Source organism: Penicillium solitum, assembly GCF_028829755.1.
Source record: "Penicillium solitum strain IBT 25940 chromosome Unknown utg000001l_segment0_segment0, whole genome shotgun sequence".
NCBI classification, from domain to species: Eukaryota; Fungi; Ascomycota; class Eurotiomycetes; order Eurotiales; family Aspergillaceae; genus Penicillium; species Penicillium solitum.
The window spans coordinates 521,492-544,869 of record NW_027072121.1 but is presented as its reverse complement, the minus strand read 5'-3'; the positions used below and the strand labels follow the sequence as shown (position 1 = coordinate 544,869).

At 46.9% G+C, this 23,378-nt stretch overlaps 8 protein-coding genes across 8 annotated transcripts; 3 read left to right on the top strand and 5 right to left on the bottom strand.

Moving 5' to 3' along the window:
• Positions 1–522: 522 nt before the first annotated feature.
• Positions 523–1,746, top strand: sar1 (Arf family GTPase SAR1; the record flags this gene model as incomplete). Its single annotated transcript, XM_040952277.2, has 5 exons — positions 523–541; positions 789–892; positions 1,077–1,182; positions 1,302–1,601; positions 1,706–1,746. The coding sequence occupies 5 exons, from the start codon at positions 523–525 to the stop codon at positions 1,744–1,746; spliced, it is 570 nt and encodes a 189-aa protein (XP_040817407.1).
• A 969-nt stretch (positions 1,747–2,715) lies between these two features.
• N7455_000213 (Aminotransferase class IV) lies at positions 2,716–3,468 on the bottom strand (the record flags this gene model as incomplete). The annotated part of the gene is made up of 1 exon (XM_040952090.2): positions 2,716–3,468. The coding sequence occupies one exon, from the start codon at positions 3,466–3,468 to the stop codon at positions 2,716–2,718; it is 753 nt and encodes a 250-aa protein (XP_040817265.2).
• A 916-nt stretch (positions 3,469–4,384) lies between these two features.
• Positions 4,385–5,002, bottom strand: N7455_000212 (uncharacterized protein; the record flags this gene model as incomplete). Its single annotated transcript, XM_040952206.2, has 1 exon — positions 4,385–5,002. The coding sequence occupies one exon, from the start codon at positions 5,000–5,002 to the stop codon at positions 4,385–4,387; it is 618 nt and encodes a 205-aa protein (XP_040817472.2).
• A 1,052-nt stretch (positions 5,003–6,054) lies between these two features.
• N7455_000211 (uncharacterized protein) lies at positions 6,055–6,481 on the top strand (the record flags this gene model as incomplete). Its single annotated transcript, XM_040952447.2, has 2 exons — positions 6,055–6,163; positions 6,222–6,481. 2 exons carry the CDS (start codon positions 6,055–6,057, stop codon positions 6,479–6,481), a joined length of 369 nt encoding a protein of 122 aa, XP_040817130.2.
• A 75-nt stretch (positions 6,482–6,556) lies between these two features.
• Positions 6,557–7,219, bottom strand: N7455_000210 (uncharacterized protein; the record flags this gene model as incomplete). Its single annotated transcript, XM_040952452.2, has 2 exons — positions 6,557–7,007; positions 7,071–7,219. The coding sequence occupies 2 exons, from the start codon at positions 7,217–7,219 to the stop codon at positions 6,557–6,559; spliced, it is 600 nt and encodes a 199-aa protein (XP_040817298.2).
• A 1,865-nt stretch (positions 7,220–9,084) lies between these two features.
• On the bottom strand, positions 9,085–10,335 carry glcA (type 1 serine/threonine-protein phosphatase catalytic subunit GLC7; the record flags this gene model as incomplete). Its single annotated transcript, XM_040952243.1, has 4 exons — positions 9,085–9,180; positions 9,263–9,562; positions 9,681–10,082; positions 10,159–10,335. The coding sequence occupies 4 exons, from the start codon at positions 10,333–10,335 to the stop codon at positions 9,085–9,087; spliced, it is 975 nt and encodes a 324-aa protein (XP_040817306.1).
• Positions 10,336–12,254: 1,919 nt separating this feature from the next.
• On the bottom strand, positions 12,255–14,760 carry N7455_000208 (leucine-rich repeat domain-containing protein; the record flags this gene model as incomplete). The annotated part of the gene is made up of 2 exons (XM_040952057.2): positions 12,255–14,621; positions 14,719–14,760. 2 exons carry the CDS (start codon positions 14,758–14,760, stop codon positions 12,255–12,257), a joined length of 2,409 nt encoding a protein of 802 aa, XP_040817113.2.
• Positions 14,761–19,284: 4,524 nt separating this feature from the next.
• N7455_000207 (patatin-like phospholipase domain-containing protein) lies at positions 19,285–21,485 on the top strand (the record flags this gene model as incomplete). The annotated part of the gene is made up of 2 exons (XM_040952270.2): positions 19,285–20,724; positions 20,775–21,485. 2 exons carry the CDS (start codon positions 19,285–19,287, stop codon positions 21,483–21,485), a joined length of 2,151 nt encoding a protein of 716 aa, XP_040817460.2.
• Positions 21,486–23,378: the final 1,893 nt, after the last annotated feature.

Sequence of the window (23,378 nt, the reverse complement as noted above, 5' to 3'; positions counted from 1 at the left end):
TTGCATGGCTGCGGTGCATATACCCCTATCTGGCTTTTCTGCATTGTGAATAAAGAGATCCATCAGTTTGATGGGAGTGAATATGAAATATATTTTAGATGAAACCCTTTTTTTCCTATAGTAGTAGATGGTGACTAGTAGTAGATGGTGACAGTAATAAAACTATCAAGGCCGAGTAGTGGCGAGTCTTCGCCACGATGAAGATTTAGAGAAAAGTACGCAATTATGATCAATATTTCCCAACAAATCATAGAAGAATCTACAAAATCATCCCATATATACCCAAATACCCAAATCAGCCCAAATCTCCCGAGTCGTAGCTTATCGCCGCGCGAGGATTCCGTCTTCCTGCCTAAGGCACCCAACCCGATCCCCGAAAACAACATCAAACCTGTCTTCTTTGCTTCTATCTCTTCCACCCCCGTCCATCCACCTCTCTCCAATCAGCTAGTCACTGATCTTAATCTGTGATTCCTGCTCGTCACTTTAATTTCCATTATTTCCTGACTCCGGCCCTTCACCATGTGGATCGTCAACTGGTGTAAGTACCCTCCCGACACAACACCTGATCATCTGCAGTCACCGTCCGCGGCCGATCTCAAGCACCGAGGAAGAGCAAACGAGATGTTTCTCTGGACAGTTTAGCTACATTGGAACTGAATATATCCTCATTCCGACTCCGACATCGAGTCATGCGACGCCGGTGCCGCGGTACCGGCTGCTTGTGATCGGGTGTGCATCTCGAGGTACAAGGTTCAATTTACTAATTTCACTTCTTTGTACTATAGTCTACGATGTCCTGGCCTCGCTGGGTCTCCTCAATAAGCACGCCAAGCTTCTCTTCCTCGGTCTGGACAATGCCGGCAAGACCACACTGCTGCACATGTTGAAGGTGAGTTGGTGTTGAGGTTGGGAAGATAAGACCTAGCTCTTTGGTGTCCAATTCCGCTGGTTACAAGGCCCGAGTCTGGTTTCGTTGGGTTGTTTCGCAGATCCGGGAGCTTGGATATAGCACAGCGGAGATATGAAGAACTGGGCGTCGTATGGGGCTTGTTTGCTGACAGGATATTCAACAGAACGACCGTGTCGCCGTCCTGCAACCTACCGCACACCCTACCTCCGAGGAGTTGGCCATCGGCAACAACCGCTTCACGACTTTCGATCTCGGTGGTCACCAGCAGGGTGAGTGATACTCTTGATGGGGAATCATGATATGGCGCAAACATACTGCCAAGCAACACAACCCCCCTCCACAGTTCTTGGGATTGGACATAACTAACGGACCTACCTTCTCCCTTCAGCCCGCCGTCTCTGGAAGGACTACTTCCCCGAAGTTAGCGGGATCGTCTTCTTGGTTGACGCCAAGGATTACGAGCGCTTCCCCGAATCCAAGGCCGAGCTCGACGCTCTCCTCGCCATGGAGGAGCTCTCTAAGGTTCCCTTCCTCGTTCTCGGAAACAAGATCGATCACCCCGATGCTGTCAGCGAGGATGAGCTGCGCCACCAGCTCGGTCTCTACCAGACTACTGGTAAGGGCAAGGTCCCTCTCGAGGGTATCCGGCCTATCGAGGTGTTCATGTGCAGTGTTGTTATGAGACAGGGTAAGTTTCGTCGAGTCCCAGGGAAATGCCATTGGATATACTGTGCATGGTGGCTAAGCACACATTGAAATGATTATAACTAACCTTTCTCCTTTCTCCAATAGGATACGGCGAGGGCATCAGATGGTTGTCCCAATACGTTTAAACAGAGAATCCTTCCCTGTTCCCCCGACGCAACCGATTCCCCTCCCTGACCCGTCAACCCCAAATCCATATTCATTCCACTCAAGCAAGAGTCCAAGTGAAATGAAAATGGCTCTGGTTTTGGCTTTGGCTTCGGGCTTTCTCCGATATTCCTCTACACCCGAACACCCCAATATCTAGCTACGCTATACACCCCCTCTCACAAACATAGTCCAACTCTTTACCCCCGCACGTACCTGTACGTCTTGAATGTGTCACTCGACAACGCTGTACCTCGCTCATCTTGTCACGTTTGTTCAATTCTTGTTCCTTCTGTTCTGCGCTTTTTCTCGAGCTAGCTAGCTGGTTTTTTCCTGGTTACTATAGTCTAAAGACTTGAATTTCTTTCTTCTTCCGTGTTATAAAGCATAGAAATGACGTGTTACAGCACCGTTGAACTAAATGAATGGTTTGCAGGTTCGTCTCAACCATCACCATATAATAAGCCCCGACTACCCCCGTATCTCCGCATCTTTCCCTTTCCTTTTCCCTGTTTCTAAACTTAGCTTTCTTCATGAATGACATGGGCATTGTGTTTATGCTGGGGTTTGCTAATTAGCAAGCCTAACCTGTAGCCTTATCCATATCTGCCTTCGGGTTTTAATAGTATCAAGCTGTCGAGGGAAACCAGTAATTCCTTAGTTCAGCACATTTGGATGCTCCAGGAATCAGGCATCTGAAACATTGCAGTAGTACGTTTCAAGAATGATGGTCTTTCTATTAGTGATAAGCCCTGTGAAATTACCGATACCATGGGCGAGTGAGAAGGAAGCTATGCGTTCCGCTAACAAAACTTACTTCGGAGTATAAGAAATGTGTTGATATTGTCATTTTGTAGACGTTGAATCTTTGTTAACCCTGCTGCATATTATACATTCTTTCCGCAAAGCAAGCATCAAATCCACCCATTGGAATCTTTCGTTTAAATCCCCTAGAGCTTGAACGGTCTTATTGTTTCTAGATCCCGTTGAATCTCTGCCCGTGTCCTCTCGGTATCATTGACCACCATCTCCATATACAACTGCTGAATACGCTCTGTAATCGGACCACGCTTCCCACTCCCAATTGTCCGTCCATCAATTTCTCGCACATGAATCTGGGAAGGAAATGTCCCAGTACAAAAGGCCTCATCGGCACCGTACGCCTCCGTAAGAGTAAAATCAAGCTCTCGAACAGGAATCCCATTGGCCCGACAAACATCAATGGATTTCTGCCGGGTGATTCCCTGCATCTGATTATTCTTCGTCGGAGCCCATACCTCACCATCACGAACGATAAAGAAATTGGTCGAATTGCACGTCTTGACGAATCCATTCAGATCCAGCATCAGCGATTCATCTGCACCAGTGACATTGGCACTGATACACGCTTGTACATCTGTTGCTTTGGAAATGTGGTTCCACATCTCGTCTTTGACATCAGGGGGTCCTCGACGGATATGCGATGTGATCAATCTTAGTCCCTGTATTTTCACGTCTGGGTCTGTTGCTTTGATCTCCGGGATGATAACGATCAATGGGAGACCGATGTTCACTGATGGGTTTTGGTAGGGGGTTGATTTTAGGGCTCGGCTTACGACTAGTCGGATATGAACGTGTGGCTCATTGGACATCTTGTTTGCATCGAGAGTTCTGTGCAGAAGGTCTAATAGTTGAAGTTTGGATAGTCCAATATCCATGAACATTGCCTTGGAAGATTGGAAAAGACGGTTAATGTGATCTTTGGCGAATTGGATTCGTCCATTTCTGGCGCGCACTCCTTCCTGTATATCTGATTAAAAATTGTCTTTCCCTTCTATGCTGGATAGGTATCAATCAATCAATCAAAGTTCAATTAACCTGTTGCAGTCTAACCAGTTGCGTATGACTATGCAGGCGCTTCATCCAACTGAAGCAAGAACTCGAAGCCAAACGCCGAGGGAGATCTCTCCCAGAGTATACAGATAGATACTAATTGTAAAGAGTGAAATCAGCCCATTCCTGTACCCCGTAGATCCCACAAATCCAAACCCATCCGAACCTATATATAAGAAATAAACATATAATGATTGTTGTGGGGTGCACCCCCTACCTTCCATCTCTCACTTCTCTCTCTCTATATAAGTCCCCCTACCTTAGTTTCAATTGATGGTGACGTTATCGTGGCTCGTTGATTGGCATGAAACTACTGGAGGAGACCTATCCGGTGTATAAAGTTGACTATATAGCGGGTGGTCTACGGGTTAGATATGATCTTGTTATAGTCTAGTTCTATGAATCCGATCCTAATCTATTAGTTACGTGGTTGGCCAATCATATTTTTGTATTGAATCTCACGTATTGTTATTCTCCCCTAACTTCATGAGAGCTTCTCATCGGTGTAGATACGGGCTTATTTAAATATATAGAAACTACATTGTCACGACGGTATGATAAACCCGCCACATCTACCTCCTCTATTCTCGCGATCATCGGAACGATAAGTAGCCGTGAGTGACTTCAGAACCTACTGCGGCCTCTCCGTCTCCGGGTCGCCCGAGCCTCCCACGGCACTGTATGCAGCATATTGAAATTTCTCTCCATAAGTACTCATCCCCAAGACTAGTAGACCTCAAAACGTATTTAGCTATCACAAAGTTCCTTAACCTGCGTGATATCTTCAACAAACGTAGCACCATACTGTCTCATCATCTGTATTCTCTCATCCATATTCATCGCAAAACTCATTCTCCCAAAATCTCGGGGCATTTGACTGGCACTCCCATATCTTAACACCCACACACCCACTCCATCCGTCGGCCAACCATACACAATCACCTTTTCTTCTTCCTCCGTGATCTCCCTTATTTCCATCTTCACTTCGATCAACTCCTCCTTACTCGGCCAAAACTTCGCACCAGTGCGTCGCATGAGATTACAGAATCTGTCTTCTTCGTCTGCACTGGGTGAGCGCTGCGATGCATAGGAGCGGGGGACCGATAGGAACAGCATGTCGACTAGGTCAGCAGCCTCTTTGATGAGAACCCCGCCAGTGGAGGGGTAGCCGTAGACAACGCATCCTAGGGGGCCGAAAACAGTCCGTTCAGTCGTCGATAGAGCAGGGCCTATTGGTGCGAAGATCCTTGAGTCGCGCATTACTCTTTGTTGAGGGAAAACAGAGGAAATGTCGATGGGAAACGAGCAGCCAATGACTTGTTGGCAGAAAGTCGATAGAAAGTTGAAGATTGCGGCGACGAGCATGCTGCTAAACCTCATGTTTCATTCAATAAGGCAAAAACAGGATGACCGATGTTGTGTATCACGGGAGTTGACCTCGGAGATTCATGAGCGCTCTCAGGGTCATGCAGATGACGGGTTTCAATATGTAGGAATTTGGAGAAGCTTCCTTGAGCTGATTGGGCAGGAATCTTGGTATTAGGGTACAACTATACACTACTGCTAAGCGATGTCCTCGTTATCGTATAGCAGCATGTTGGGCGTTAGACGGATAAGATGAGGGTATAGACTAGTGTCAAGTACTATGCATCATGCATGGTAGAAATTACCGACTCCATACAGACCGGAAAACCAATGGACCGTCATGATAACGGTACCATACAAAATTACATGCCATGCTTAATTGACAGACCGAAATCCGACCCACGTCTCCCCGTGGCCGATTCTCCTGTAGATTATCTGATGTCCTTCAGACAGACAGACTCTCTCTACTTGATAGGATTTCCTTCGGAAATCCTATCAAGTTTTACTTTCGGAAATCCTATCAAGTATTGGACGTGGGCCTCTATCGGTGTCGCACCTCAATCCCAGAGTGGTTACACGTATACATGGAACGTCCCGTTCACTGGCACCGATGCAGTAGCCAGCGAATATGTTATACAAGGCCAAGGGTACGCCCCGCTTAGGGATGTCTTCATGGGAACTCTTCGTCAGTATGGTGCTATCTGATCGGTAGCTGAGCGAAAGGTTGGATGAGTCAACTCAAGTCTTCCTCAATAGTGGACGGCAAAAAGAATATCAAGGCTGATACTTTGTATACTAGTTATTTTTATCCAGCGCTGGTGCTTAGAGCCTACGTTTTCTTGAACTCAGTATTATTCAAACCGCCTTGTTTATGGAGGCTTGTATACGAGTATGTCCAACAAATATTTGCACCATCTGCTTCGGTGAATCTCCCCAACATCCGATGCTTACTTTAGGTTATATCCTCCCTCATTACTGTGGCAGGAGCTATTGTAGTTCATCTTGTGAACCCAATCACACAGCGTAATACCTCACTGGCTGGCATTTACATTATGGGATTCTACAACGTGCCCTGGGTGCTCGCATTGAGTCTGCAAACTTCCAACGCTAGCGGAACAACGAAGAAGAGCTTCGTTTCTATCTCCGTGGCTGTATTTTATGGTAAGTCTCTCGCCTTGGTATTTATTTTTTTGGAATCCTTGCTGATATATGATTCTAGCTGTTGGAAACATCATTGGTCCACAGTTCTTCCGCAACGACCAAGCACCGCATTATCCACTGGGAATTGGGGCCATGCTCTGCTGCTTTGCGATTATGACTGTGACTGGAATTTTGTATTTCGTGTCTTGTTTAACTTCTAATAAGCACCGTGATCGTGCTCATGGGCAGATTAGCGAAAGGCCAGGTATGGAGGGGATTGAGATGGATCTGGATGATTCAACAGATCGGGAGAACACTAGGTTCAGATATGCATATTAAATATATAGTCATCTAGATACGATCGGGATGGAATAAGACAATATTTAAAAGAAATAGCATATGGTATATACTTTGTCACCCAATTCGCATATTATCGGTACCTCCAACGTCATTGAGAACGGACCCGTACCACACCGTCAACGTATCATCGATATCAAACATCTCATTGTCAAAAATGGTCGTCATTTGGTTCAAATAACTTTCCAGGCCCTCCGATCCCATCGAAATCATGCCGATTTCGGTATTAGGGGCAAAATGGCTATCTTCCCGAGCCCTGGTCATATCAGGCGCACTGGTGTATATTGAAAGATCGGGCACCTGAGCAAATGGAATGCCCTGGCGTGCTTCGCCAATCCCAGATGCGTAAGCGTATACTTTCTCTTTGAGGGAGTGAAATATCCTTTCGAATTTCGAGAGAGAAGGGTCGTGAAGATTCGAAATTCCCTTGCGAAGTAAGTCAAGGAAGATTTCAGCATCTTCAAGTCGGAGAGTTGGTCTGGGTGTTAGTACAACCTTTTGCATATGCCTAATCATTTAGTATCCTGTTCCAATATTGAAATTAAGCAAGAGAGGGCTTCTATCAACTTACCAGTCACTGTAGAGACGAACAAGACCTGCCATGAGAATGTCATGGAATTGGCGATAGCACCGACAGATAGAATCTATCCCAGACTCATTGAATATCGCTGCCCATTGTTTCAGAGCGCCGGATGATGCGTGAGAGCAGGTGGCAACCATATTTTGCGAGGGAACCATGAAGGCTGGTGAAGGACGATTTAAATGCATCAGCATTATGCGGTAAGCTCTTCGATAGTCGTAGACTTCATACGACCGCGGCAATAATAGCAGATATCGCGTGCAGTATTAAAGAGTCGTTCTACACCAGCACCTGTTGCTGGAATTGCGAGAGTATCCCGTGCAAGTGCTGCACAGATCAGGGTGTACCATGACATTACTTGAGCATTTTACCATATTTGGAGTGAGAATATCGGTCAGCAAACCCAATGGCTAGAACGCCTACTTCCTCGGCTTCTTTGCTCACGTCTGCTGGAACCGATTGTCTTGCAGTTGGCTGTCGATTAGAGTACGGTTCAAGCGGAGGGCCATTGAGGGATTGCCCATGGGCCGATCCATTTGTACAGGCTGCAAGTTTGTCCTCGAGTTCTTTTACTTTTGAGAGGAAGACTCTCCACAAGTGCATAGGGATAGGCAACGTATTCAGTGACGTTGCAGACCTCCCCCTGTCTTTCGCATGCCGAACATTGGGGCACTTTCAGATCACACTATCTACACATTCAGCACCATGCAAACGAATCGAACTTGGGGAAATCACCTTCACTTTTCTGGAACGGCATCTGCTACAGGACTTGACCACTGATGGCGGATATTGGTCCATTACCCCGATTAAAGTCATGGATAAAGCGCAGCGTCGCACTATCTGGCCATTCAGTGTGTTTCTATAAATGCAGAGAGTGGCCTAAGAGCCAACAAGAGGAACCGGACTTCACGAAGCCGAAATATGAGCGTCGTAGCCGATGCGTAGGGCGTTAGGTGATAGCAATATGCGCACCGCTCCGACGCCGATGCAGGCGGAGCTAGCCGCAGGCGCAACTACCGGGGACACACTATAAATCGGCAACCAGAGCTCTGTCAACATAATTATCCATATAGAATTTAACTGATATTGATTGCTGTTGCTATGTATAATACCTTGTATAGATAGGTATTACCATACTATACCTATGCCTTGAATTGAAGGATATTCCAATTCCTCAATTCAGGCAAGACTCTATTTCGAGTATGTATCAATCAGAGACGGAATCAACTACCCAAAAGAAAATCTGAGATATCTTGGCCTACATAAGCATAAACTCAAATGTGATTCTCACAGCCCATATAACAAACAATCTAGACCTCCGAAAAAAAACCATTCCAAGGCCAAGCTAGATTCACAGAAACACCGTCAATAACAGAACCTCCCATTCCCAGTCCGGTATACGATGTATCAGCAGAGAGAGGTACCTACTACCACCTCGTACGTGTCGGACTAGAAAATTCGAAAGACGAATATGATTCGATAAGAAAACAACAACACATGCGGTGAAGGAGCAGGACAATAAGAAGGAAAAAGAAGAAGAAAAGAGAAAAAGATAACCAGTTTCCCTTCTCCGTTCCCAGGATGCCGAAAGGAAAAAAAAAAAAAACTTTCCAGTCCAGATGGTTAGAAACAGAGAGAGAAGTCGAGAACCAACGAAGAAATAAGCATTTGAATTCCGCTCCGGAAGTACAGAGGGTCGCACGGGCCAGGAAATGATGTGACTGTTGTGTTTTTATCGCATGTCGCACTGGGAGAGAGAGAGCCCGGGGGTCTGGGAGGAGTTGAAGAATGTGACTGTGATATTATCGGTGGAGTTGAAGAGGAATATCGGACTTCCCTGGGTGCGGATGAGGGGTTCCTCGGTCGTTCATCGTTTTCGTGGATCCGGGGGAGGGACTCGCGGGGGTTGTAGGGAGGATGTCATGAGGGCGCTGTTAAAGAGATTTTGTGAAAGGCTTATCTCCGCCCGAACCTGCTGCACATGGGGAAGCTCGTATTGATTCTTTTATTTCTTCTTTTGCTTTCGCGAAGGAGTGACGGGACCGCCGGCGCTCATGCCACCGTAAACGTACTTTTGCTTTTTCTCGGCTGGTTTCAGGATCTATCAGAAGAAGAAAAAGTAGGTTAGGAACTGAAAAAAAAAAAAAAAAAAGATCTCGGAGGATGAAGATTCCATAACTCACCTGGAAGGAGCAGAGCAGACTCTCGTCCACGCTCATCATTGCACCGGCATTATCGAATTCACCACAGTAGTTGGGCGCACTGAATAGTGTAACCAACTGGCGCTTGGAGAAGAATTCGTATCCATCCTCAACAACTTGGTGTGCACGGCAGATCAGATCCATATCGTGTTTTTGAAGGAAGCGCGATACCACATCGGGGCCGAATGTGAATGAAACACCTCGGTCGTTTTCGCTCCAGCCGGTGATATCCTTATCGGGGTCGGACCACAGGAGATCGCACAGGAGACCGCAGTCGGGAATCTATTTCAGTCAGCGATGTTGGCCTTTAGCCGAACGAACCCAGTGCCACGCTGCCGCTTTTCTTTTCGCCAATAGAACCACATTTACCAGGGAGGGGTGAAATCGGGGAGAAACTTACATCCGTGGGGCGCATGACACGGCGGATTTGCTCCATCGAGTTGAGATCGGGGCTCAGACCACCGTGCATGGTGAAGATCTTCTCATCAATGATGGCGGCAATGGGGAGACAGTTGAAGCAGTCGGTGAAAGTCTTCCAGAGCTTGATGTTGTATCGGCGCTTGCACTCATCGTAGAAACCGTAGATACGGTTGATCGAGGCACACTCGTGGTTTCCACGCAGAATGAAGAAGTTCTCGGGGTACTTGATCTTGTATGCAAGGAGGAGGCAGATGGTCTCGAGAGACTGCTTGCCACGGTCGACGTAGTCACCGAGGAAGAGGTAATTAGCCTCCGGGGGGAAACCGCCGTATTCGAAGAGACGCAGGAGGTCATAGTATTGGCCGTGGATATCACCGCAAATCTAGCAAGACACGCATGTTAGACGGAGGCCTATTCCGACTCGAAAAACCGTTCAGATATAAAAAGAAATTTCTTACCTTGATGGGCGCTTCCAGTTCGAGAAGAATGGGCTGAGAGATGAAGATCTCACGAGCCTTGGTGCAGAGGAAACGGATCTCTGACTCGAGCAGCTGAACCTGCTTTCCAGGGCGGCTACCCCTCACCTCCAAGAGCCGGTCGATGATCGAGTCCAGATCCACTTCCTGATCGGCCATGGCGAATAATGTCTAACGAAAACACGAAAGAAAAAGAGAAAAAAATGGGTGAAGGAAAAGAAAAGCGAAAGGTTGGAAGAGAGACTTCCGGAGCGATCGGGTGAGAATAACAGAGATTTGATGACGCGGCGACTATGTCCTGTTACTGTCGGAAAAACAAGTTAATAAAGCGTTCCAGATTGAGATGAAGTCCAGTCTGCATTGCAAGTCCCAAGTTGAGGTGAAATTGAAGAACGCGCTCGAATTTTTTCCGTTGATTTTTCTTCCCCTTTTGGGCGGTCGGGTTGTTGGGAGCAGCAGAGGGAAAAAGGAATAGAGAGATGCCTACCAAACAGAAGATTTCAAGACCAAACAGATCTAGATTAGGGCCCAACGGCCACGGGAAAGAAAGAAAGAAAGAAAAAAAAAACAGTTCTGGCAGAGATGCCAGACGGGTGTTGGACGGTGGTGCCTATCCGAGTTGTTGTGTACGCGCACGGTGTAAAGAAAAGAGAATGGGCTCGTAGACGCCTCAAAAGATAAACGAGGCTGAGCGAAAGAGCACTGAACTCTTAGCGATTTGACTTGATGAAGAAAGCCGAAAAGTGGATGAAGTCGAGATGAATGGAGAGATATCGGAAGGGAAATTTCAATCAAGGGAGAAAATTTTCTCAGTACGATAGTCAGACCAGTTTGAATCTCGAAAACATCAACAACTTAAACGTGAATGTGGAGATGGAGATGGGGTTGAAGGTTGAAGAGAAGAGAATCTTTTATGAAGAAGAAAGCGGGAAGTTCCTATTTTGTGTTTGCGCGTGTTTGATCTTCCCCAAGGAGAAGAGAGGAGGGGGGGTGTATGTTATATATAGAGCCCTTATAAAAGAACCTATTCCCCCCCCCCCTTCTACTTTACATTTATTCTATTATTCTATTATTCTATTCTATTTATTCCTTTATATCTCTTCTGTGTTACAAGCGCTTGGATACAAAAAAAATCTGCATAGAGGAGGGGGGTTCTAGGTCGAGACTGCCAACGCCCTCGACGCCAAACGGGGTCCAAGCACGAAAGAAGAGGCTGATCTACTAAAATAGTGCATTTAGATTGTGCATCTAGACTGAGATCCATACGATCATACCATTCTATATTATTCTATATTGCCTTTGAATCTACCTAGGTATAACCTACGAATCAAACCCATACTAGTGGATCTTCCGGCTCTACGGAATGGATATCTAGATGCCTAATAGAGAAGTAGAACCGTAGAAAGGTAGAAATATAGGAAACTCTCCAAAATAATTGGAATTCTTCACAAATGAGCTCGGGGCCCTAGTCTTATACAATGCTGCTTGTCCAGAAGTCATGCAGCATTATACAGAAAGAGAATTGAAAACAGGAGAAAACCAAGAAGTAACAAGAGGGGAATTAAACAAGTCAAAAGATCCATCCAACGCCAACATGCCCGAAAATTCAGAATCATACAGTACAACGCTAGAACCGAAAACAAAATGTCTTTCACTGTGCCTTCCGTGGATCAAGCCGACTCCCAAAAACCGGGGGTCATCGCAGGATGCGTTTTGGAAAAGAAAAGGAAATGGACACACGGAACAGTGAAAAGAGAAACGCAAAAGACGGCCGTAAATAGTTCATACATCCAACCCACCATGTCTCATAAGTCATCCAACGCCGAAAACAATGCATAGAATGATCAGCTGCTGGTGCTGGGGATATGTTGTTCAAATAAGTCCCAAGGGACTGCACGAGGGGAGAGTTGGGTCCTCGTAAATAAGGAGAAAAGAGATGACAGAACCCGCTGAAGCAGGTAAACGTCGCATCCACCGGAGAGAACTCCGGGAGTCATGAGATAGAAACGTGAGAGGCGAACGGAGTCCCGGCAGGAGGTGTCATGGGCCGAGAACTGTAAATAATAAAAAAGGGCATTTTATCCGCTAAGCGCATGTCCGCTCAGGATCGCTTGGGTATTCGAGCGGGTGAGTGTGGGTGGGGAAATATGAGGGGAATGGTCCAAGCCCGCGCCAGAGCTGTGAGCGAAGTCTTTATGGGAGTTATTCCAGTCATTCTCGCCGAGAACTGTTAGCCAGTTATGGCCCACGTCCTGGCGAAGAACTGCCAGCTGCTGGCGACAGAACTCTTCATCCATCGTCCTGTCCTTGCCCTGCAAAGCCTGTACAAGAGGGGGACTCGAATGCACAGGTTTTTCAGGGCTTTGGATGCTTGACGATCCAGAATGCGCGGCGCTTTCCAGCCTCCACGGCTGGTCAACGGGGACAATAATCGGATGGTCAACTGGCGGTTGGATTTGCTGAACGGGAAGAACTGGAAGAGCTGTGCCGCCTGCGTTACCCAGACCATCGGTGGTAAATGGATTGTCCACCGAGATATCGACTATCCTGCGTCGTTGGAGCTTTTTGCGGCGGTTGGTTCCCCCGTCACTTTCCTTCAGATGTGTGCCATTAATGTGCAAATCTCCCTCGTCTTCTTGAGGCTTGTAGATTGCAAGATCGCGGGGCACTTTCGAAATAGTAGACTTCTGCACAACAGTTGAGTCATCTGCCGGGCTGGAGCGTACAACCGGTGCAGCTTGAGGCTCTGCAACTCGCTCAACAAGTTGCTTCCTCTCAGTGTATCCCGGACCTCTACCGTCAATTATGATGTCCTCGGAATAACCAGGCGTCCGGCGGAAGAGGTTCATGATTACAACTCGATATCCAGAGTGGGTCTTGACGAATGGATTGCCAGATACCCAGATCTCCCGTATTTCAGGGAGACTGGTCAGCCGCGCAATCTCCGTCGGGTCCGTGAGGTTGTTGTCACGAAGATCCAATCTTTCCAAAGAGAGCAACCGCTCGATTCCTGCAAGCGAACGAAGGCGATTTCCGCGGAGGGTGAGAACGGTGATGGCGGGAAGGGGATTTCGGGTGAGGGAGTGAAGAGACTCAATCATGCAATGCGATAAATTGAGGGCTCTCAATGCCACCAGTGACGCTACGCCATCAGGAATCTCCGTCAAAAGGTTAGAGGACAGATCAAGGGAGTTGAGACTGTTGGCTACAGGGGCGAGACTGGCGGCAGAAACGGATGTCAGGGAATTTTCGGGGAGGCCCAGGTGTCGCAGGAATCGCCATTTTGAAGGCGAGAGGACGTCTGCGAGTAGGTTTGTAGAGCTTCCATTTCGATGGCCAGTAGAGGTCTCGCTTGATTCAGAGCTTGCGGAGCCTGTGCGGCGAATTTGCCGAGACTGGCCGCGACGGTGACCGTGCTTCGTGTTCGGTCGAGTGGGAGAGACACTCCCGGCCCTGGCGCGAATCTTGGCGCCTTCTGAGCCGGCTCGGAACATCGGGGAAGATCTGGGACTGGTGCTGGTTCCGAATGCTGTGTCCACGATAGGAGATCCAGGAGCTGAGATGGAGTTGGCCTGGTCGGGGGCGTGAACTGGCTGACTGCTGGAGCTGGTCCATCCCAGTGAGGGCGACTGTTGAGACTTGGCAGACCGTCGGCGGCGTTTATCAATGTCGTCCAACACAATTCTCGTTAAAAGATCGGCCGGATCGTCCAAGTGGGCTCTCTTGATGGTCAAGGTGCGTAGTTGCTCAGACAATCTGTCCCAGCCATAGAAAGAACGGTAATCTAGATCAATAATCTCTAAAGCGCTCAGATTCTTAAAGGAGTGCAGCGGCACAGCCGTATCGAAAGGAAATTCTTCATATCCAGAGATCAGGGGAGCACGGTGGTCTGGGGCAAGACGAAGACACGGGATCTTAGTAAAGGCAGAGTATAAGTACTTCAGGTCCCCTTCCAAGGCGGCCTTGGCCCTGTCCGATTTGGTTGGGGTATCCTTGGATCCAAGACGGAAAGATGACCAGAGGTCGGTCATACCAGACATCACACTACGAACACTGGACACCGAATGGATGGAGGCCCGATCGCCCCGGGACTGTTGGGGCTTGTTCAGGAAAGAAACATAGGATTGCGAAACCTCGGTGTGAATGTTCTCCAACCTGATGTTCATAGGGCCCACGGCAATGGTCAATTCCTCAAAACGGGAGAGAAGGTAGAAAAGGTGGTGGGGGGTCAATGTCAATTTGGCGGTTTTGGCGTTCTGCGACATGAATTTCAATGCCGCAGATGAGAAGGCCGCGGCCAGGGTTGACGAGGTCGAGGCGAAAGAGCTACCAGGGGTCAGAGGAACACTGGGTGATTGTGGAATAGCATTTTTGGTGGGTTGACGACGGAGTTGTAGTGCATTGGCGAGAGCCTTTTCGTGGGTGCGAACGTAGCTAGCGACATTCTATGGTAACCATGCACGTTAGCTGTCTGTAGGACCAAATACCCAGACAATCTCTATCATCTCAATGATCAGGTGATTGTTGCATAGAAATACAAACCTTTATGAAAAGTTGTCCATCCCCGGTGTTGATTTTCTCCATGGCGTCAACGGGGGGTAGTATGGTGGTGGACCGGAAGAACTCTGAAGATGGATAGCTCAACAGATGTTACCAGATGTAGTCGACATCTTGCTTGTGCGACCCGAATGAGACCCGAAAAAAACGAGCAATCGAGGCTCTAAATGCGAGGGTTAGCAACGTTGTGCTGAAATTGATCAGTCTCATTGGGGGATGGGAGATGGGGGATTTCGGGGACCCCGGGAGGCGGGCAAGTGAGAAGGGATAATACCTGGAGAATGAAATATGGAGAGTCAAAAAAAACGACTCGATCTCCTCTCTGAGACCTCGAAAAGTTGAGATAGAGATTGGAGAGGAATGACAAAAGGTGAAGAGGGAAAAGGTGGTGGCACGGGGTAACCAATTATTTAGCTAAATAATACAGGCTTATCCTGATAACACAATACACAGCCCATATACGTCGTAATACACGTTTACCAACATTTTTTTATTTCCGATTTCCGATTTTCCTTTTTATCAGCTGAGATATTTCAAAATGATAGTCGTCTGATAGACTTGCTGATTGGATTTTATTTCTCCTGATACTTTTTTTTTAAAATTCTTATTACCTCGTGAATGCAATTGTCCGATTCTGGTTTCTCTACATATACGCTGTCCTCTTTCTTAAAAATTTGACCTATCCAAGTAATCTATAAGACACAGACTACTCCGTGCTCCGTACTCCGTACTTAGTCTAATACCGTATAACCATCACTAATATAAATAAATATTTGCTGCTAATGCTGCAGCTACTATACCCGGGTGGGAAGTGGCGAGCCTATGGGGACAGCGCCTAGTATTTTAGTTCGCCGAATTCGCTCCCGCGTCTATCAAAACGATTAGTACCCTGGTAAACCCCCCTATTACCCTATAAGGAGATCAGGAAATTTTTTCGATGGTTAGCGAAGATTAGGATGTGATGGCTTAATCCCTCTTGCATAATATTACCGTAGAATTCGCACGTAGCGTCAATATTATGAGCCGATCGTGGAGCAAGGAACTCAGACCATATGCTATCGGTGGGTCCTGTACAGTACTCCGTACCGAGGGGCTCTCTTTGATCGACGTAAAAAAAATTAACATCTTCCCATTCATGCAGTTGAAAGTTGAAACCCACCCCTCCTGGAAACTGTTGAAACTTGTCATGAATCCTATCTTGGTGGCGGCGTGTTGATCAATCTCCGACGCAGCCACACGCAGGCAACCTCAGTCCACGATGCAGACCGGGTGGGAATGCCGAGCGCTGGCTTAGTTGCCCTGTGCTCTTTTTGGCCCGCTTTTCTACTTTTTTTTATCGGGTCAAGTACTCCATACGGAGTATCATCTATGTATTTATTTTTTTTAAACCTCTCTGACTCTTCAACGCAGACCCCGAGAGTACGACTCATACGTCGTGCCCTTACCGAATATGTCGTTGGTCATCTGTAGGCGCTGAAGGGGGTGCAGGCGATCAAATCAGGGTTCAGACGGAAGCGAATGATTGCACGAGGCACACGATTGGCGGGGGCGCACATGCATGGGAGGATATCTGCATGCTCGCAGGATGCCTCCCTCCTCAAATGGGAAATAGTGGATGCAGTCATTCAGAAATTCTGCGAGAATGAGCATAAACAGAGGACCTGGTTGGCGCTATACCTTGATGAATCCCCGTAAAAGAACGAATCAGCGACATTCAACTAGAAGTCGCCATTACGCTATCTAAGATCGTCGGAGTCCGTCAGCTCGCACTGACATCTGACATTCCTTTGGGGAGTGGAGACAGGAATCGGAAATGTGTTTTCTTTTACTCTAAATATATATATGAATTCCAGAAAGTCCTCTGATGACATCACTAACTTACGAGACATTAGTGTCATAAAGTTGAAGTACATGTGGTTTCATCTCATCCATGGTTCTACTCGACTTCGTCCCGATATCAGCCACACCGCTTCTACGGAAAACGTTGGAACGGATAAGGGCGGCTGTCCCATGGTTCCAATGTTACCCCTTCATCTCTCTTTAATTCCTCGATTTTATCTCTAGAAGGGGGGGCTGTGTTTAACTGTTGACATCCCCCCCCCCTAAGAATACGTAGTATTGTTGTATTTGCGACATGAATTTATTATATTGCGAATGTTTCATATTTGAGTATCAAGGACAAACTCACTTCTAAACTTTGTACACAGGTATAATTTCCCATTTATTCGTTTTTTTATCCCTGCGACAGATCCTAGAGCGCGGGGTATAATTGTAGTTAGATCAAAATATTGAAAGCTAACATTCCAGGACATTTATGTAAATGCGCCGCAAACGCTCGGTTCAACTTCAGATCCCAGCCTTGCTGCATACGACACTGCACTTTTCATGCGAGGAGTCTACAGCATCCCTGCCGTTATTGAAGTGTGTGCTATGAATCGCATATGTACTCCGTATGTACCATATGGACATCCCCCCTGTTCTTTCCAGAACTTCGTGCTTCGTATAACAAAATGAGACGCCAATCTTTTTCGCTGATCAGGGCTGAATACCCCCTCAAAAACCCCAGGTATGTTCAACACATGGAAATTAGACCTTTTGACATAACGAAGGGGGAGGGGGTACATGATATGATATCAACTAGATCTACATTGCCTCTCCGTACTACAATGTTGTATGTACATATCCAGTACTCCGTACCGTAGACAACATAAAACAAAGGTCAAGTTTGTCCCGAGTAGGAAACGCTTTCGGGCGTTGCCCGGCCTCGGAGATCCGAGGACATTTTCCCCACCCTTGGACGATCCCCGCCAAGTACGCGGTGCGATATGGGACATACATGGGCGTTGAGACTGCTCATTGGCTGAGACGCGACACGGGTCATTTCCAGACGCATTCCCTTGCCAAGACTGAATGTGGCTCGCTGAGCTTTTTTTTATTTTTGCTTTTGCCGCTCATGTTCGGGGAGTACTGGGGGTTAACTTCGTAAGCGGGGGAAAGCTTTCTCACCGGCTCTAACAACGCCACAATACTTCGCGAGGGAAAATCCATGATCTGCATAGGGCCAAATAGGGAACGATGATTCGAGGTTGGATTGAAGATAGCGAAAATGCCAAGGCGTTGTTGACTTCAAAGAGCGGGGCATTGGAGAACATGGTAACCTTGACATGAGTAGCATTTAAATTCGGCGCTCCCGGCACGTTCAGGGATGGCATAAAAGGCTAAAGCAACACAATAAACTGAGCGGCTACCGCGCAACACGGGACAATAAATATTTTTACTGCTGTGTATGGCTACAAGACAAGCCGAAGGTTGCATCGAAAACGATGCTTAAAAACACGTTAGTATAAGCGAGTGTAGAATCGCAAAGTAGTGATGGAAAGCGATGGCTTATAACATGTTTGCTTTTTCGCGTCTGCATTTAAGACTTTAGCAGGCTGATCAACGTGATCAGCATTGGCGACGAACACGAGCAAAAGGAAAACCCGCCCGGAATATCCTCTCCTAAACGAGTCTAATTATGGACGAATCCTGCAGCCCGTAACGACGCTAAGGATATTTAGTCGCTGCAAATCATCCTCAATATGTGATGAAGGGCCCGTTTTTAACATCAGGTGACCGAAATGACGTTTCCCCGTCGTATAATATAAAAAAGGTAGTCGATATTATGATCTGCTACTTCGTAGTTTATGTCCGATACCGTGAGCACAAAGCACTTCCTCGTCCTTGATGCATGTGGCTACAGTAATGTTGACCCCCGTTGCCAGCCCATGGGATGCTTTCCTGGGCCTCCAATTCGGCTGCGACAAACAAACTCTCCCGAGACGTCTACCAATCACGGGAGGACGCTGAGATCTTCCTCGATATTCGCGCCGCCGAGCATGTAGCGGTGAGCTATGGTATGATTCTTTGAGCCGGGATAAAAGAAATATGGCATTTAGCCTCGAGAGAGGCGAGCGCGATGACCCCGCTAATTGAGCATTGAGCCATTGAATAGCGGATTGTATGAAGGAATGCCGATTACCCCCAGATGGCGTGCATGGAGGGGTACATTCCAAGGATTTTTCAATGCCATCGCACGGGCGGCGGCATTGTCGTACTCAGATGCCGCAGGATCTCAATGTGGGATGATGCCTGCCATAGTTTCTCAAAGTTAATTGATTCACTCTCGATACAAAGAATGTTAAGCGAAGTTGAAAATTGCGTGACTATGACAAATTCAATCCTAGGTAGATTGATTCTGGTAGATCTACACAATTCCCTCATTTTTGAGAACAATAAAGTTCTGAATGGGAATCAATTGCTGTTTAGCTACCGAGGCATCCATGGTTCGGTATGTTTTTTTTATTTCTTATCTGGCGGGGCAAGATCTGGATGACTCAGCTTACATAAAAACTAGACTAGCTGTTTTCGGAAATACACTAGCCGCAATGTGGGGATAAGCTACACGTGACGCCAACGTCATGATCCGTACAACGTAGCTTCCCCAACCGGATTTCCAGGTACCTCTGTGACTTTCAACATCTTCGTTGGTGTATTCAGAATGTGTTGAACATGACCACTGAGAATAAACCCGCATTGTACGACCCTTACGATCCGGCCTGTCTCCCTGACTACGACCGCGACTTCATTCAGCCAGATGAACTTGACCGATTCGAGAGGGCGCTGAATGCCCCAGAAGCTTCCCCATTGACAGCCATCAACGACTGGCGCCCGATCAATCAAAGAATCCGCAAGAGTCGGGGCCGCCGCAAAGCACCAAAGCGAAGCAAGGATGAAACGAGGGAAGGCGTGCTATATACTATTTTGAAATGGCCCTTCCTCTTCATTGTGTTCGCGTGGCTCACAGTACTGAGCTTTGGCTATGTTTTGGTGCGCGTCTATATATTACTGTATGAACAGTGGGTGACATGGCGGGGAAAGAGAGAAAGGCTACGCCGAGAGCTATCTGCACAGAAAAACTACCCCGACTGGCTGAAAGCGGCTCAGGCGTTGGACGTCCATCTCGGAACCGAAAATTGGAAAAAGACAGACGAGTACGCTTACTACGACCACCTCACTGTCAACAAGGTGGTTTCGCAGCTGAAGCAGCTGAGGAAGGATGCGGAATGGGAAATGAAAAATGGTCGGGTTGGCTCCAGCGAGGTACCTGTCATCGAAGATCTCCGGGCACTTTTGGAGGCTTGCGTCAAGAACAACTTTGCCGGTGTGGAAAATCCTCGAATATACAGCGAGACCTATTCGGGAACCAAGGAGCTGGTTCAGGAATACATCGACGAGGTGCACGCATGCATACAGATCGTTTTGGACAATAAGCAGATTGACAAGGATGAGAAGTATCAGCTTTTCAAACATCTCGATACGAACTTCGGACGCACCGCTCTTTGTCTTTCGGGTGGAGCTACATTCGCTTACTACCACTTCGGGGTTGTAAGGGCGCTGCTTGATAATGATGTCCTTCCAGAAATCATAACAGGCACGTCAGGTGGAGCACTAGTGGCAGGACTAGTCGCGACTCGAACAGATGATGAGTTGAAGCGGCTGCTCGTTCCAGCTTTAGCGCATCGGATTCGCGCATGTCACGAAGGGCTGGCAACTTGGATTCATCGCTGGTGGCGAACTGGTGCTCGGTTCGATACCCTCGACTGGGCTCGGCAGTGTGCCTGGTTCTGCAGGGGCTCAACGACCTTTCGTGAAGCTTACGAACGGACCGGGCGCATTTTGAATGTCACCTGCGTGCCCTCGGATCCTCACTCGCCGACTATCCTGGCCAATTATCTAACATGCCCCGATTGCGTCATATGGAGTGCTGTGCTTGCTTCGGCGGCTGTTCCAGGCATTTTAAACCCTGTTGTATTAATGACTAAAAAGCGTGATGGAACTCTTGCGCCTTATTCGTTTGGACATAAATGGAAGGATGGTAGCTTGCGGACTGACATACCTATCAAAGCGTTGAACCTACATTTCAACGTGAACTTTACGATCGTATCCCAGGTAAGATTAATTTCGACAATTTTACCCTTTTGCCACTAACACTACTTCAGGTTAACCCCCACATCAACCTCTTCTTCTTTAGTTCTAGAGGAACAGTAGGGCGACCAGTCACACACCGCAAGGGCCGTGGTTGGCGCGGCGGCTTCCTCGGCACTGCAATCGAGCAGTACATCAAATTAGACCTCAATAAGTGGCTTCGAGTTCTTCGGCATTTAGAGCTCCTACCGCGACCTATGGGCCAAGACTGGAGCGAGATCTGGTTGCAAAAGTTCAGTGGCACTGTGACTATTTGGCCCAAAACCATTCCTTCCGACTTCATCCATATTCTTTCCGATCCTACTCCTGAAAGGCTCGCCCGCATGATACATGTTGGCCAACAAAGCGCTTTCTCCAAGATTCAATTTATCCAAAACCGGCTTAAGGTCGAGAATGCGATCATGAAAGGACTGCAAGAATCCAGAACGGGAGGACGCGCGCTCTCCCCGATCCTCTCTCGTCGACTCCGCAGTCGAGAAAATGAACATCCAGACTGCATGGTTGAGCGTTTAGATGAAAATCTCCCCGAGCGCGATGGGTCTAGCTACAAAAGCGAGTCCCGGTTCGGTGACTTGTCAGACAGCATGTCCCAGTCAACCAACTCATCACGTCCTCAGACCCCAAGTTCCCGACGGGGAAGCGTGGTCGAGGAAATAAGACGCCAGTCTGCCGTTTTCTTTGACGATGCAGACTACTATCGGGACGAAGACCCCGTGGTCATCTGATAAAAAATACAAGCGGCTCGAGCGGCTCCATCAGAGTTTATGGCTCAGGCTAGGGTCTTTCTACTTCGGGGCACCTGCAGCCCTATCTCGTCATGCTACTTCCCGCTACTTTGGATATCCAATATCCAGAATGACAGGCGGCTCTTATCGTGGGCACTTTCGGATAATACACCCGTTGTCCTTGTCTAGTGTCTTTGCTTTTCTGTTTCCCGCTTACCCCCCTTCATCAGCATAGCAAGGTGTCTTGTGTCTTATTGATATGTATGCATTTGATCGTTTTTGGCTTCGCCTTTATTTTGCGGCCGTTCCACTTGATCACATACTTCGCTGTTCCTTCTTCTTTTTCTTATCAAAATGGGCTATGCGTGTACATAGACAGCTTCATCCTGTACGAATACTAAGATTGGGAGGATACATATTCTAATCAACTGCCTCATGGTAAATTTGCCAAATTAATAAATTATCAGAGACCATCATCTGCTACAAATTCGGCTTGGCCGAGCGGGGGAGTATCAAAAGTGACATCAGCCCCTATGTAGGTAGCTTCAAATGGCTTCCGAGGTTCTCAGCACTGGAGATTTAGGAAATTAGGTTTTTAAATTAAACAAAGCTGTTGGAGTATTTGTAAATAAATAATGAGTAGCCCCACGCTAGTAACTCGCAATGACCGTTTTCTTTTTCTGGTTCTCGTCATTTGTTATCCAGATGTAGATAATTTGTATATATTAAACTTACATATACCTTTCCACCCCTGTATCGGGACAATACACCGAACACTGCTGCACGGTTATATAGATACAACTTAAACCACCTGTAAAATGAATGCGAACAGAACTATAAATGAGGCAACTGAACTACCTAGTTAGATTGAGCTTATAGTCTTGCTTTGAAATATGTATTATAGTATCACGCACAGCAACGAAGATATACGTACTCCGTACATATATTTTGATATTTTGACAAGCTCGTTTAGATGGCCTTCAATTTAGAACAAGTATAATCAAGTATAATAATTCCGGGAATTGAATTGTTGATCAATCGCCCGGAGGTAATGCATGCACCCACGATGCAATGATCGACCGTTTCACTATTGATATACCTTAATGGTTGACCAAACAACACATCCACTGCATCAGTGGTCTAGTGGTTATGATGCTAGTCTTCCATGATCAGGATTCGTCCTTTTCAAGTTAACTGGCGAGGGGGGTTCGATTCCCTCCTGATGCATTCTTTTTTTCCCCTGTAACAAAGTTACAATGAGGGTTTTCCTCGATCTACCCTTCTCTTTTTGCATCTTCTTTATTTATTTAATTGATTTTTTTTTTGTATTCTAAAAGAGCCCATATAGTAGCAACAGGTCAATATCTTTGTACATACAGAGTACATGGAGCTATAGTTACGTACAATTGCAATTTCGAGAGAGAGATAGCTGGATATCGAGCTGTAATCGATATGTACGGAGTAACTGATAGGCGTTCGTCCAATGTAACATTGTTAAATTATTCCGCACGCCCTGGATTGAGAATTGGACTGGTTAACGTCATCATACATGGAAATAGATAGTTAAGCACTTGTCAAATTCGTTTCGGATATATTAAGCGTACGAGAAACGGTTCCAGGCTGGCGGTAGTTTGGTTCGAAGCAATACAGAGTTAGGTTCTATAAACGCGAAGGCTGCACTTAGGTATCTAATTGCATAAGTACCGTTGTTCTCCTATTTAAACTTCCTGTTAATGTGCGCTGGTGTCCAATAAATCTCAAATGAAGTTGGTATTAATCTGCCATAGAAGAGGATTGATACTTTTCAAGATTCTATATATATATGTAGTCTAGTGCAAAGCATATGAACAGGAACGAAACTTCAATGGAATAAATAAAAACCCAAGCACAGCA